Source organism: Gorilla gorilla, chromosome 6, assembly GCF_029281585.2.
Source record: "Gorilla gorilla gorilla isolate KB3781 chromosome 6, NHGRI_mGorGor1-v2.1_pri, whole genome shotgun sequence".
NCBI classification, from domain to species: Eukaryota; Metazoa; Chordata; class Mammalia; order Primates; family Hominidae; genus Gorilla; species Gorilla gorilla.
This window is the reverse complement of record NC_073230.2, coordinates 160,446,276-160,461,363: the sequence shown is the minus strand read 5'-3', so window position 1 is coordinate 160,461,363 and position 15,088 is coordinate 160,446,276. Positions and strand designations below refer to the sequence as shown.

The 15,088-nt window shown below is 46.3% G+C and overlaps 1 protein-coding gene across 12 annotated transcripts in view; it reads left to right on the top strand.

The window, feature by feature from the left end:
• PRKAG2 (protein kinase AMP-activated non-catalytic subunit gamma 2) overlaps positions 1-15,088 on the top strand; it is a 320,123-nt gene that overhangs the window by 238,868 nt on the left and 66,167 nt on the right. For 10 of the 12 annotated variants that reach the window (XM_019031434.4, XM_019031433.4, XM_031012951.3 and 7 more), the window contains one exon: positions 5,535-5,604. In XM_019031434.4, the coding sequence (XP_018886979.1) occupies positions 5,535-5,604 (70 nt within the window). Of the gene's footprint in view, positions 1-5,079; positions 5,100-5,304; positions 5,605-15,088 lie in introns of those variants that run through there. The other 2 variants (XM_055392448.2, XM_055392450.2) reach the window with 2 other exon arrangements.

Sequence of the window (15,088 nt, the reverse complement as noted above, 5' to 3'; positions counted from 1 at the left end):
TTCTTACTAAGCAAAAAACCTGTGGAAATAAATTCGATCCCACTAGCATATTACATAAAAACGTTTTTATTTTAGGCTACTCCTGTACACCCATTATCAACTGGAGTTGCATAAAACATTAATTGTTTGAATTTCTACTCTCTACCAACTTCTGTAGTGATGGTTTATAGGTCTTTTCAGTCTGTGAACCACTTTTGCGGTCCTCCTGACATACATACTGCCATTTGTTGCCCATTTCTGCCTCCCAAAAAACAACCCCTCACAATTACAGGTGAAATTGATGGTGCTTAAATCATAAACACCGGTAAGAATTTTTTAAAATTATTGCAAGAGACAAAAGCATAGACTTAGAACAAGAGATACTTTCTGTGTACCTTGGCTCACTCCAAGTTTTTTTTAAAAACTTTTTCTAAAAATTAAACTTTTTATTTTGAGATAATTGTATATTCACATATAGTTGTAAGAAATAATGCAGAGAGATCCTGTGCACCCTTTACCTAGTTCCCCGCAGTGGTAACATCTTGCAAAACTAAACAGTACAGGAGAAACTTGAATCCTCATACATTGCTGGTAAAAATGTAAAATGGTGCAGCCACCTTGAAAACAGTTCAGCAGGTCCTCAAAATATTAAATGTAGAGAGGCCAGGTGTGGTGGCTCATGCCTGTAATCCCAGCACTTTGGGAGGCTGAGGCGGGTGGATCACCTGAGGTCAGGAGTTCAAGACCAACCTGGCCACCATGGTGAAACCCCATCTCTACTAAAAATATGAAAATTAGCCAAGCATGGTTGTGCGCACCTGTAGTCCCAGCTACTCGGGAGGCTGAGGCAGGAGAATCACTTGAACCCAGGAGGCAGAGGTTGCAGTGAGCCGAAATCGCACCACTGCACTCCAGCCTGGGTGACAGAGTGAGACTCCATTTCAAAAGTAAATTTAAAAATATATATATTAAACATAGGGTTACCCTGTGGCCCAGCAATTCCACTCCTGCATGTATGAAATGAAACACATGTCCACACAAACACTTGCACAGGAATGTCCATAGGAGCATTTTCACCACAGCCAAAAAGTGGAAACCACCTGAGTGCCCATCAGCTGACGAAAGGATAAACAAGGTGTGTGTGTCCACACAACAGAGTATCGTTCAGCAGTCAACAGAAATGAAGTGCTGATCCGTGTTACAATGTGAATGGGCTCTGACATTAAGCGGAAGCTAGTCACAAAAGACCACCTATTGTATGATCCCATTGATGAGAAATACCCAGCATCGGCAAATCCATAGAGACAGGAAATAGTTGCCTAGGGATGGGTGTGGGGGTTGAGCAGGTAATGGGACGTGACTGCTAATGGGTACAAGCTGTCTCTTTGGGATGATGAAAATGTAAACTTAGATAGTTGCACAATTCTGAATATTCCAAAAATCACTGGACTGCACACTTTAAATGGGTGGGTTATTTTATGGTATGTGAATTATATTTCAATAAAGATTTTTTGGCTGGGCGCGGTGGCTCATGCCTGTAATCCCAGCACTTTGGGAGGCCGAGGTGGGTGGATCATGAGGTCAGGAGATCGAGACCATCCTGGCTAACACAGTGAAACCCAGTCTCTACTAAAAAAATACAAAAAATTAGCCTGTAGTCCTAGCTACTCCGGAGGCTAAGGCAGGAGAATGGCGTGAACCCGGGAGGCAGAGCTGGCAGTGAGCTGAGATGGCACCACTGCACTCCAGCCTGGGGGACAAAGCGAGACTCCGTCTCAAAAAAAAAAAAAAAATTTTTTTATTGTCATTTCCTCCACAGAATTAAATCAGCTTGGCCTGACTCATAGGGAAAAATATAGGGTGATATCACAAGCAGGATATTGACATTGATACAGTCAAGATGTAGAACAGTTCGGTCACCACAAGGATCTCTTACATTATCCTCCTGTAGCCATAGGCACCTCTGGCCCCCTACCCCAGCCCCTGATCCCGGGCATCCACTAATCTGTTCTCCATTTCCACCATTTTATTTCAAGACTATAATATAAATGGAATCATACAGTATGTGACCTTTTAGGACTGGCTTTTTCCCCCTCAGCATAATTCCCTGGAGATCTATCCAAGTTGTTGTATGTGTCAATAGTTCCTTCCTTTTTGTTGCTGAGTAGTATTTTACAGTATAGATGGACCTACCACAGCCCGCTTCACCATTCATCCATTGAATGACATCTGTTATTTCGTTTGCACTGTTGCAAAAAAGCTGCTATGAATATTCATGTACAAGTTTTTGTGTAAATGTAAGTTTTCATTTCCCTGGGATAAATGCCCAAGAGTGCAACTGATGTGTTACATGGTAGTTGCATGTTTAGTTTTATAAAAAACTGCCGAATTGTTTTTAAGAGTGGTGGTTCCTGACCAGGCACAGTGGCTCACACCTGTAATCCTAGCACTTTGGGAGGCCAAGGCAGGCAGATCACCTGAGGTCGGGAGTTCGAGACCAGCCTGACCAATATGGTGAAACCTCATCTCTACTAAAAATACAAAAATTAGCTGACCTGTGGTAGCACGTGCCTGTAATCCTAGCTACTCAGGAGGCTGAGACAGGAAAATTGCCTGAACCTGGGAGGCAGAGGTTGCAGTGAGTTGAGATAGGTCCACTGCGCTCCAGCCTGGGCCACAGAGGGACACCCTGTCTCAAAAAAAAAGAAAACAAACAAACAAACAAACAAAAAAACAGTGGTTCCATTTTGCATTCCCACCAGCAGTGTAGAAGTAATCCCGTCTGTCTCTCCACATCCTCACCAGCATTTGATGTTGTTACTATTGTGATTTTAGCCATTTTAACAGTTGTGTAGTAGTATCTCATTGTGGTTTTAATTTGCATTTATATAATGGCTAATGACTTTGAACATCTTTTCATGCACTAATTTGCCATCTGTATATCTTTTTTGGTGAAACAGCTCTGTGTCATTTGCCTATGTTCTAATTGGATTATTTTCTCCTTTTTCTGTTTAATATTGATAGTGTTTATGTATTCCAGACATTTTTATTTTATTTTATTTTTGCTATTCCTTGGAGAGCAGGGCTAACCCTATAGGCAGTGTGCTAGTACTTTGTTGGCTATGTGATTTGCAAGTATTTTCTCCTACTGTGTAGCTTTTCTTTTTATCCTCTTAACAGGGTCTTTTGCAGAGCAAAAATTCTTAATTTTAATGAGGTCCATTTATCAGTTTTTCCTTTTATGGACTGTGTTTTTGGTGTCAAGTCTAACTTTTGCCTTGCCCCAGTTCCCAAATATTTTCTCCAAAAAGTTTCGTAGTTTTAAGTTCACGATCCAATGTGAGCTAATTTTTGTGTAAAACGCAAGGCTTAGGTTGGGGTTTGTTTTTGTCTTTTTACCTTTTGATATCCAATTACTCCAGTTCTATTGCTTTTACACCTCCATCAAAAATTGGTTTGCCATGTTTGCATGGGTCTATTTCTGGGTTTTCTATTTATTTCTATTGATTATTATATCTATTCTTCTGCCAATACCATTGTCTTGATTGCTGTATCTATATAGTTTGCTTTAATATTAAGCGACTTCAAGATTAAAGAATTCTACTGTAGTCCCAGCTACTTGGGAGGCTGAGGCAGGAGAATGGCGTGAACCCAGGAGGCAGAGCTTGCAGTGAGCCGAGGTTGCGCCACTGCACTCCAGCCTGGGTGACAGAGCGAGACTCCGTCTCAAAAAAATAATAAATAAATAAATAGAATTCTAGAGCTTGCGCCTTTCCATATAAATTTTAGAATAAGCTTATTTATGTCTTTTAAAAAACCCTAATTTGGTAGCAATTGCATTAAACCAAAAGATTAATCTGGGGGAGAACTGTCATTTTTACTACGTTGGGGCTTCCAGCTCAGGACTGTCTCTCCGTTTATTAGCTCGTCTTTCATCTACAGTTTGTGATTTTCAGCATACAGCTACTATACATGGTTTCTTGAGTTTATGCCTAAGTATTAATTTTCTTTGAAGTGATTGTATTAAGTGATATTGTTTTATATATTTTTCCACGTGTTCATTGTTAGTTTATAGAAATGTGATTGATTTTTGGGTGTTGATCTTGTATGCTATGACCTTACCAAACTCACTAATTCCAGGTGAGTTTTTTCTTTCTTTTGTAGATTCTTTGATATTTTGTATGTAGATAACTTATGTTATCTACACAGGTGTTTTTCTTCCTTTCCAATCTGTATGCGTTTTCTTTCCTTTTCTTGCCTTATTGCAGGGCCTAGTACTTCTAGAACCATGTTGAATAGGATTAGTGAGAGCAGACACCCTGGCCTGGTTTCTGAACTTCATAGGGAAAACAGTCTTTCACTATGAAGTATGATATCTGCTGTAGCTTTTTACCATGAAACATCTTAGTTTTGTTTTCTTTTTCTCTCCCCACCCCTTTTCTTTTTTTAAGGGGTTTAAGACTTAGGGATTGGCGCAAGTAAGATGACAAAGCAAAACGAGAGGCATTTTCAGGACTTCCTCTTTCAGGCCCGGCTTGCAAGAGCGCTAGGGCCAAGCTCCTTTCAGCCCTAATCGGTACTGGAGCTAATCGCATTTCGCGGCGCCCGTGCACTCTGCAGGGATGGGCTGTGGGGCCAGGGACCGAGGTCCCCGGGACCTCGGTCCCCTCTCGGCCTGTCCTGCCCTTCCAGGAGGCTAGCGGCTGCTGGCCGCGCAGCCTGCCAACCTGAGTTGGCCATAGTAGAGTCTCAGATACCCAGCTCCTGAGCGGCCAGGGCCAGATTCAGGGTGTGTACGCTTTTGGCAGCGGCTCCCCAACTGAGAAGACACTCGGCTGCGAAGAGAGGACGCGAATTAAGAGTTCCATGCTGGAAAAAAAAATGGATAGCGACAAAGTGCATCTACAATACGTGTAGCCCACGGAACGATTTTTGTTAAGGGGGCCGAGGATGGGCAGTTACATCTAAAATTTGGAAAGGGAAGAGGAAAGCGAGAAAGGATCCCCTAGCTGGCGCCCCGGGGCGTTCTGCAGCCTCCAGCCCCTCTCCCCCTCCCCGCGCCGCGGAGCCCACACCTGCGCAGGTGGACCCTGCCGAGCGCGGCCGCCGGTGCTGGGAAGGTGAGCGGCGCCGGGGGGCGGAGTGGGGGCGGGCCGCGGGCCTCTCCCAATGGCCGCACGGCGGGGAGGACTCGGGCCGCGGCCAGAGGGGGGCGCCCCGGGCCCAGGCGAGGCCGCCCTCGAGCTCCCGGGTCCCTTCCCACGCTTCCTCCCGGGCGGGCCGTACCAAGGCGCGGGGGGGAGCGGCGCGTCCCACTCGCGGAGGGGCACGCGGGCCGCGGCCGCGCCACCTGCGGCGGCGGCGGCGGCGGCCTCGGGCGGGTAGGGGCAGCGCTCCCGCTCCGCCCCCGGCCCCCGCTGCCCGCGTCCCCCGCCAGGCCCCTCCTCCCGGCGGCGCGGCAGAGCCAGGCCCCAGCGCTCGGCCGGCCGCGAGCCCGCCGGCCGCGGACGAGCGTCGCAGCTCATGCTGATCGCTGTCCTCCTCCTCCCCCTCAGGCGGCGCTGGCGGCGGCCCTGGGACCCGCGGAAGCCGGCATGCTGGAGAAGCTGGAGTTCGAGGACGAAGGTGAGTGCGCCCCACCCGCTGCCGGCCCGGCGCTCCCACGGCCCGGCCGCCCGAGGACCGGGACCCGCGGGGACCCCGCGCCCCGTCTCCGGCGCTGCCCCACGGCGAGCTGCGTCCTGCGGAAGCCCAGGGGCCGGGGCGGGAACCGGGGCGGGGATGCGGGCGCCGGCGAGCTCGGGCTGCGGGGTACCGGGTGTCCGCGGAGGGGACACGAGCCAGGCTCCCAGAGCGCAGCCCTGAGCCCGGCATCCACACGGATGGGCGGCCCTTTTGTCCTTACTCGCCGAACTCGAATTACAGCAAGGTGTCAGGGAGCGCTAATTGTTTGTGCTTGTCACCATGCACTCGGAGGCAACCCCGAATCATACCCACAGTCCAGACCCTTAATCATAGACTGGTGCCCTTATCTGCGTCTGTGAAGATATCACCGGTAGGGTGTGTCTTCTTTTTTAATGGGGAAAGTTAAATAGGAAAACCTGAAGAGGTTATTGAATCGGTGTTGAGTTCAGGCGACCCTCTCACTCCGTCATTTCTGTCGCCTCTCCTCTCACTTGGTTGTTTTTTTTCCCTCTCCTGTCTTCTTCTTGTATCTTACAGGTAAATAACTTGGATCTTATTTGGAGGCTGTTAACATTTGAAAGGCATGAGCTCGTTCTTTGGCAAAATTAATATTTAAAATGGAATGTGACGAGCTTTCACCAGGATCTTATTTTGAAGCTGTTAACATTTGAACGGGATGAGCTTGCTGTTACGCAAAATTAATATGTAAAATGAAATGTGATGAGCTCAGAGTCGGGAAAGAACTTTATATAAGATGCTTGACAATTCGAGGACTTGAAAAGGCCTTCACACTGTCTTGTGTGCTTCCATTATTTATTTAGCAACTTCTCTTTTTTCCAGGAGTATTGATAGAATAAAGCTCTCGAAACAAAGAATGTGCCATGTGGATGCTGTCCCTTGTGCCAACTTTACTTTAATACCTCTGTTCATTCACAGTCAGGCAATTACTTAAATAAGCCTGCACAGCCAGCATGGACGTGTTAACCCAGTAGAATTAGCCGGGTGCCTGTTATCGTTGAGATTCACTGCAGCATTTCACAGACATGTTAGCTGGAAGAGAACGCGTTCATAGTCATTGTCATTAAAAGTGTTTGTCTATATTTATTGGTAACAAATGGTGCATTTCAGAATTTTACCGGACTTAATTTGCATTTCATCCTACAGAAAAATAATCCAGGGTCTTCATTCGAACCCATCTCACTATTCCTCAGTTTTATTATATTGCAGGCCAAATCTTGGCCGCTGTCCACAGGGTGGAATGGTGTGCCCGTTCCATAAGACTTTGAATGTCTAAATCACCAGGGTTTTGTCTCTTATATTAGTAAGAATGAGAGTCTTTTACAGTTACAACTTTTGCAAATTAGCAGGGAGGCAAGAAGAACTAGAGAGCAGCTTCTGTTCGAGAGGAATCTCTACTACTTATTTAGCTGTGTGACCTTGGACAAGTTACTTAACCTCTCTGTGCCTTGGTTTTTTCATTTCTAAAATAGAGCTAATATCAGGTGTTTTGAGGATTAAATGAGACAATCCGTATCATGGCATTTAAAAACAGTGTAAACCCATAGTGAGTACTTCATAAATGTTAGTTACTATTATCGCTTAAGTGCCATTAAGCATTGTACTGAATTCATGAGCTTTTTAAGATTTTTATCAATGAAACCCAACACAGAGATTCTTCTCAACACAGATTTGGTGTCCTGTCCCTTTTCTTCTTCTTGAGATTTATTAATTTAATTATGCATTTCTCTAAGCAGATATACGCTCCTTTTTTTCTTTTCATTGTGTCTGCCAATGTAATGAATGTAAAGTATTAAACCTAAGTGTCTAAGAAAGGAATTTCCCCTCTTCACCCATCTATTTTTATCTATATTGCTGTCATTCCTTTAAAGCACACTGAATCCCACGAATAACCCTGTCAAACTTTTCTAGATTCTTAAGGAGGCAGAATGTTAAACAGTGACTTTGAGGCTGAGCTGAGCTGGAAGAAAGAACAGTGTTGGCGTGGTAGTCCAAATGCAGCTTTGTTTCTTTTGAACTTTAAATTGCTTATTCATCCAAAATACAGGAAAATTGAATATCAAGCAGAATCTCACACTTATTTAGCAGGGACAAAAGTCCCAACAGTAAGATATTACACCTCTAAATATCCTACATAATAGGGAGCCCTTGACGAGATCCTCATTTCATCTTTCAGCATCCGTCATACCCTGTTAATGTCTTCATGTACACATTGATGTCTGGAGGCATTGCTTCAACCGAGATATATTCGCTGTACGTGGAAACACATGATTACTCATATTTTCATTACCAAGATTTTTCTATTTCCTAATAAGTTATAACTGATACTATATTTGTTAGAAACATCTTGGAAGCACTGGTGAGGTTAGGAAGAAAGATCGAGTTCTACCCTGCCTAGTTGGGTCGTCTTTGGCCTAGGTTATGACAGGAGCTGCCATCCCTTTTCTGCTGTCAACCCTTCTTACCACGACAAGAGGGATGTTGTAAGGGTGGGTTTGATGGCCTCACTCCTCTATGGGAAAGTCTTGACCACGTTCCTCTGTCTGTATATCCGATAAGTGCAGACTTCTCTTACTCCGCAGGCTCAGTGCCCCTCCCTCTCTGTGCATAAGAATAGCCACAGATCTTTTTGAAAGGCAGATTCCAGTTCTCTAGGTCTGGGGTGGGACTTGCCTAGCACAGGGGCCGCTCCTGCTGCCGGTTCACAGACCCCTCTTGGAATAACAGGACATGGGCTGGCCAACTTTTTCTGTAAAGGGTCAGATAGTAAATATTTTAGCCTTTGCGGGTGTTATGGTCTCAGTTTCTGTCACAACCACTCAATTTGCCCTTGTAGCAAGAAAGCAGAAAGCAGCTAACACAATCCAAGGGGCGGGGCTCGGCTCCAGTAAAACTTCTTTACCAAAACCCAGATTTGGCCCTCAGGCATAGTGTGCCAGCCCCCTGCTCTGTGTCTCCCTCACTGTGCCTGTGCCTTAGTGGGTGGCACGTGATTAGGGCTGCATGCTTTCCATGCCACACCGATCTTAGTAAGACTTCAAGGCTCAGCTCAAGTCTCATCTGGTCTCCAAGGCCTTCTCTGAATACCCTCTGTACTTCTCTGGCATTCACCTTTCTCTCCCCCGTGCCTACTACCACAGCTGGCACATAGCAAGTTCTCAGCAGTGCTTTGGATCTCAGTGATTTCATTAAGTGTTTGTAGTTACTTTGTGGGCATATTGGGGGAGGAAATGATTTTGTGTATGAGAAGCCTTGCCCATAGCAATCTGGTTTTTCTTTTTTTTTTTTCCCTCCCTCCCTCCCTCAGGGTCTCACTCTTACCTGGGGTGAAGTACAGTGATGCGATCTCAGCTCACTGCAGCCTCAGCCTCCTGGGCTCAAGTGGTGCTTCCACCTCCCAAGTAGCTGGGACTACAGGTGCATGCCACCATGCCGGGCTAATTTTTGTACTTTAGTAGAGATGGGGTTTCACTATAATGGCCAAGCTGGTCTCAAACTCCTGGGCTCAAGTGATCTGCCGGCTGCAGTCTCCCTAACTACTGGGACCTACAGGCATGAGCCACGGTGCCCAGCCAGCAATCCCTTTCTGTGTTTGCTTTTTACATTTGTAATTGTTACACCGACCACGTCTTTGCTGTGTTTGTGTTTATCTATATTAACTGCCTTGAACTAACTTACTGGCCAGGACCAAGCACAAAGTACTTTGTAAGCACCTAAATACAACTCATGAATGCTTTTTGAAATAGGTAATTATTCAGCAGTTTTATCCGTGATTAATAAACCTGCTCTACTCTGGTATCACTTCATGAAGTCTGCAGCCTCTTTAGAGCTGTCCGCATTCTCTCCCAGCTGCCGGAGGAGCTGGGCTGTTTCAAGTTTTTGATAACTTGCTGTGGCGATTTTACCCGCTTCTTAGCAGAGAGTGTCTTGCCAGACTGACTGTCTCTCCTCTTCCTCCTCATTTGCCACTTATTTCATCCCAGTTCAGCCATTCTGTCCTATTCTTCTTCACTTGCAAAGATTTTCCAAAGTAGAATCCAGGCCGGGCATGGTGGCTCACCATTGTAATCCCAGCACTTTGGGAGGCAGAGGCAGGAAGATTGCTTAAGGCCAGGAGTTCAAGACCAGCCTGGGAAACATGGTGAGACCCCGTCTTTATAAAAAATTTTAAAAATTAGCTAGGCATGGTGGTGCACGCCTGTGGTTCCGGCTACTTGGGAGGCTGAGGTGGGAGGATCACCCGAGTGCATATGGTTGCACCACTGTACTTCAGCCTGGAGTAATTTCATGTCTCCAAAAAACAAAAACAAAATGACAACAACGAAATAGAATCTTCTTTCCAGAACGTGCCTCAATCTTGCTTTATTTTTCTCTCTTTTTATTTTTGTCTCGCTCTGTTGCCCAGGCTGGAGTGCAGTGGTACAATCTCGGTTCACTGCAACCTCTGCCTCCCAGGCTCAAGTAATTCTCATGCCTCAGCCTCCTGAGTAGCTAGGATTACAGGCATGCACCACCATGCCTGGCTAATTTTTGTATTTTTAGTAGAGATGGGGTTTCACCATGGTGCCCAGGCTGGTCTCGAACTCCTGGCCTCAAGCGATCTGCCTGCCTCGGCCTCCCAAAGTGCTGGGATTATAGGTGTGAGCCACTGCACCCAGCCAATCTTGCTTGTTTCTAGCAAAACTGGTCAGCCTCACCTACAGTGATCAAAATAGGTAAAAGTAGGGGCCACTTTTCGTAGGAGGGAAAGAAAGCATTGTTTTTCAGTGAGGCATCTCGGGATTCAGGCCCAGATCTGTGATGAAGGGCCTGTATTTCCTTGGACAACCCGTGAGGCCTCTCCGGGCTTTGTTTTGTTGTTATTGCTGTCGTTAAGAGTTTTCTCTATAAAACCAGGGAGCCGGCACTTGATGATCTTTTGCTTTTTCTCTCTAGCTTGAAAATCAGACCCCAAAGCAACCAATAATCACTCTTTACAAATAAACAAAACAAAAATGTGTGTTCACTCAAAACTCATTCATTCTCAACTGGAGTGAGTAACACCCTGAGTAAGTGAAGATCGGTTCTTGTTGGGAGACAAAAAAATTGCAGCTGTTACAGTGGGTTTTGGCCACCCGAAGGGCCACGGTACGTGAATAAATACACAGTATATCTGTGCTATTAAAATGTCGTGGGGGTAGGACAGTTGGGGGAGAATGTATAAAAAAGACTCAGGGAGGGGAGTATAATGAAAACAAGGCTTAGAAGCTGCTGGAACTTGCTTAAGGGAGAATTGCCTCCCTGTGTATTTGTGGTCATCTATTGAATTATTCCCTTGTCCCTTGACTCTGACAGCCAAGCGTCAACTTGCAGGTTTCTTGACTCTACTGCGGGGCACTGACCTCTGCTGGTGGAGATATCAAAGTGGCAGGTGTGTGGGCACAGTCTGGTACTTGTCGATCATTACTTAGGGCACGAGAAGGCTCGGGTGATTATCTGCTTTCCAAACTCTACCCTTCCCTGCTGAGTTCACACACTCCTCGTAGATAAGAGACTTATTGTTTCTGGATTATGAGTAGTTACAATTGTATGAAATCCCTGTAATTAAAGTTGTTCCTCTGGAGCTGGCGCCATATGTAACATATTGCCCTATTCTGTAGGGTCTAGGTACACATTTCAGTATCTCTGAAGTCAGGACGTGACTTCACATTTGGTGGTGTCTCCGACTTGGTGAGGTAGGGTTGTTGTCTTGGAGTAGATAGAGGTTTTGTCACCGGAAGATCCCTGACTAGTTTAAGCAGAGGACAATGCTGGGAGGATTCGGGGGTATTGGTAAGTGGGACTCATCACCAGTCTTCGCAAGTAACTGGAACCAGCTGGAAAGTCATCAGGGCCCAGGGCATTGAGCACCTCTGGCCATTGCTCTAGGGCCATGTGACCTCCCATCTCAGAACTTTCTCTGCTTCCTGGTGGATGTGTTGAAGAATGGCCTCTTGGCCCTACAGCTGTTCAGCTCCAACCCCACAGCCAGCTGTGCTGAGTCCTTACCCATGCTTCGGACCCCTGTGATATAACTCACATCCCATACGATTCCCCTCCCTCCTGGAGCACTGGATATGGGCTTCTCGCTGCCCTGTCTGAGGCCTACATCTCATCCTGTGCCTTCAGCCTGGAGGTCGTGCTCTCCTCCACGGCTCAGATTCCCCTGACACTGATCTCTCTGTGCCCATCTCCTTCCTTCCCCTTCCTTCTTCGGTTTGTTTTCTTTCTTTTTAACCAGCCTGATTCCATAAATGCCCGCATCCTCCCAGCTGTTTTAACAGGAAAGCTGTTTGACTCCAGGTCCAAGAGAACAGCTCCTTGCTGCTGCTTCCGGCTTGTTCACCTCTCTCCCTCACTCCCGGCCAGTGTCATCTTCCTATGGACCATTCCAGCAGCCAAGCTCTCCCAGCACCTGCTCTGCCCCCTCCAATTAATTTGCCATGCTGCTGTTGGAGATATTTCCTTCAAACATATTTCTAATCCCATCGCTTTCATTTCTAAAGCCTCCGGTACTTTTCCTTTGCCTGTAGGAGTCCGCACTTCCCGGCATGCCCTCCTTGCCCCCTTCTCCTCCCTCCCCAGCCTCACCTGGTGCCTCTTTCCTCCCTGCATTTCCCTCCAGCTACTCTGGCCTTCATCAGCTTCCTCAAACTGCCTTGCTCCTCCAGGCCTGCCAGACTTTACACAGACAGCTCCTGCTCCTTGAATCATTCCTTCCTCTCCTTTGGCCACCTGCTGGTTTTCTCCAAGTCTCAGGTTAGATGTCGCTTCCTCAGGGAAGCCTTCCCAGAAGCCCCGATGAGGACTTCCCATGCTATCTCATGATCCCTCACAATTGATAGGTGCTGTTAGGGGGACGCACTTCTTTGTATTTCCCAGTAGCCCCTCCCATTTATTTGCCATTACATTGTAAGCTCTGTGAGGATGGAGACTGAAATCTTAATATTTGCCAGGTCTTGAGGCCACTGGGATGAGTGAAACTTGGTTTTCAGTAAACATTTATCACACAAATGAACGTATGTATTTTGGAGCTTATGCTTTTCCTGTGGCACCTAGGCTTGCCATACTTCAGGTGGTCAATGTCATTTCTTACAAAGACATAAGGCATTTCTATTTGAGGCATTGGAGAAATGAGAGGAATTGCATTTGCCATGTTGATGGTGCGCTAATCAAAGAGCAGTGAGGGCGGAGCAACGGAGGAAGTGAAATGACTGAGTGAACCCTGGAGGTGTGAAAGGCTTCTCCACCCGACGGTGACATCAGGGCTTGTGACGTTCGCAGTTGAATAACTGAAGGCAGTAGCAAGTGGGTAGAGTGGGATGGCTCGCCTGCGGAATCTGGCATCCGAGGAAATCGCCTTGACACCTTCCTTTCATGGCCGTGATTACACTTGTGCTAAGGTTAGGGGGAACAGAGCCAGGTTCATCTCTGATATGAAAAGGGAAGAGCGATTCTGGGGGAAGGGAACTAGTCTGGGAACCTTTTGTCTAAATTTTAGTCACTTTTTAATCTGTTTAATATGCTGCCGCGGCCGGGTGCTGTGGCTCACCCCGTAATCCCAGCACTTTGGGAGGCCAAGGTGGATGGATCTTTTGAGTCCAGGAGTTCGAGATTGGCCTGGGCAACATGGCGAAACCCTGTCTCTATAAAAATAAATAAATAAAACAGAAAATTAGCCAGGCATGGGAGGTGGGAAGATCACCTGAGTCCAGGAGGTTGAGGCTGCGCTGAGCCATGATGGCATCACTGCATTCTAGCTGGGGCAACAGAGCAAGACCTTATCTGAAAAAAAAAAAAAAAAAAATACATATATATATATATATATATATATATGTATACACACACACACACACACACACACACTGCCTTCTGTCCCACTTGGAGCTGTTTCCCATGTATCTGAATTTATATAACATCAATGAGGTTTCTGAACATCATGCTAACTGATTCATTTTATTTTAGGTTGTACTTTGGTCATTTGTAACTGACAGGAAGTTGCTAGCAATAAGCTGTTATTTTATGAATCATTTTCCACATTTTCTTGGAAGTGCAATGTTTCATTGTTCCGTCAAGACCTCCTCCCCAGTACACACATGTGCATTGTAAGACGCTTATTTACCCTCTTTCCTTGGCTCTCAGTCTTCACGTTGACGTCTCTAGCTTTGAAGCTTATACATACGATGTAACCCCCCTTTTTTTAATGCATGTGTAATTAGAGCCATAGCAATTAAGAGCATGAGTCAGATTCACCTTAGAGTCTCATTTCTTCTACTTAATAACTGTGAGAACTTTAGTAAATTACTTAAAGGTTTGGTTTCTTCATATGGAACTTGGAAATAATAATAGTACCTAGCCAGGAGGATTATATGTGGATTAAATAACATGGGCATGATATCCACTAGGGCAGGGGTCCCCAACCCCCTAGCCGCAGACCACTACTGTTAGGAACCGGCCCACACGGCAGTTGAGTAGCAGGCGAGCGAGCATTACCTCCCGAGCTCAGCCTCCTGTCAGATCAACAGCAGCATTAGATTCTCATAGGAGCGCGAACCCTATTGTGAACTGCACAAGCAAGGGATCTAGGTTGCACACTCTTTATGAGCTTTTTTTTTTTTTTTTTTTTTGAGACAGAGTCTTGCTCTGTTGCCCAGGCTGGAGTGCAGTGGCGCAATCTCAGCTCACTGCAAGCTCCACCTCCCAGGTTCCAGCGATTCTCCTGCCTCAGCCTCTCAAGTAACTGGGATTACAGGCACTTGCCACCATGCCCAACCAATTTTTGTATTTTTGTAGAGACGGGGTTTTACCATGTTGGCCAGGCTGGTCTCAAACTCCTGACCTCGTGATCTGCCTGCCTCAGCCTCCCAAAGTGCTGGGATTACAGGCATGAGCCACCATGCCCAGCCTTCCTTATGAGACTCTAACTCATGCCAAATGATCTGAGGTGGAACAATTTCATGCTGAAACCATCCGCCTGCTCCCCCATCCATGGAAAAATTGTCTTCCACGAAACTGGTCCCTCCCGAAAAGGTTGGGGACCACTGCATTAGAGGGCCTGGGATGTAGTACAGTCTCCATCAGCAGTAACTGCAGTGATGACTAGGAAGACAAGAAGAAACCGAGCAAAAATTTAAAGTGATTCCAGCGATTCTGTTCCTCTGCACTGTCAGACTTTGCCCCATGTGAACACAGGTATGTATGCCACATACAGTTGGCAGCTTTTGCGATTGGATGTTTGTGCTTATCCCTGTTCCTGAGAAATGCTCTCAGGAAAGATGGTGTGTCACCATTTTACAAATGAAGAAATTCGGGCTCAAGGGTATCAATTTGTTCAAGCTCACAAGAAAGGCAGTAACAATTCTGACCTAGGGTTGGTCTAGATGCTTCT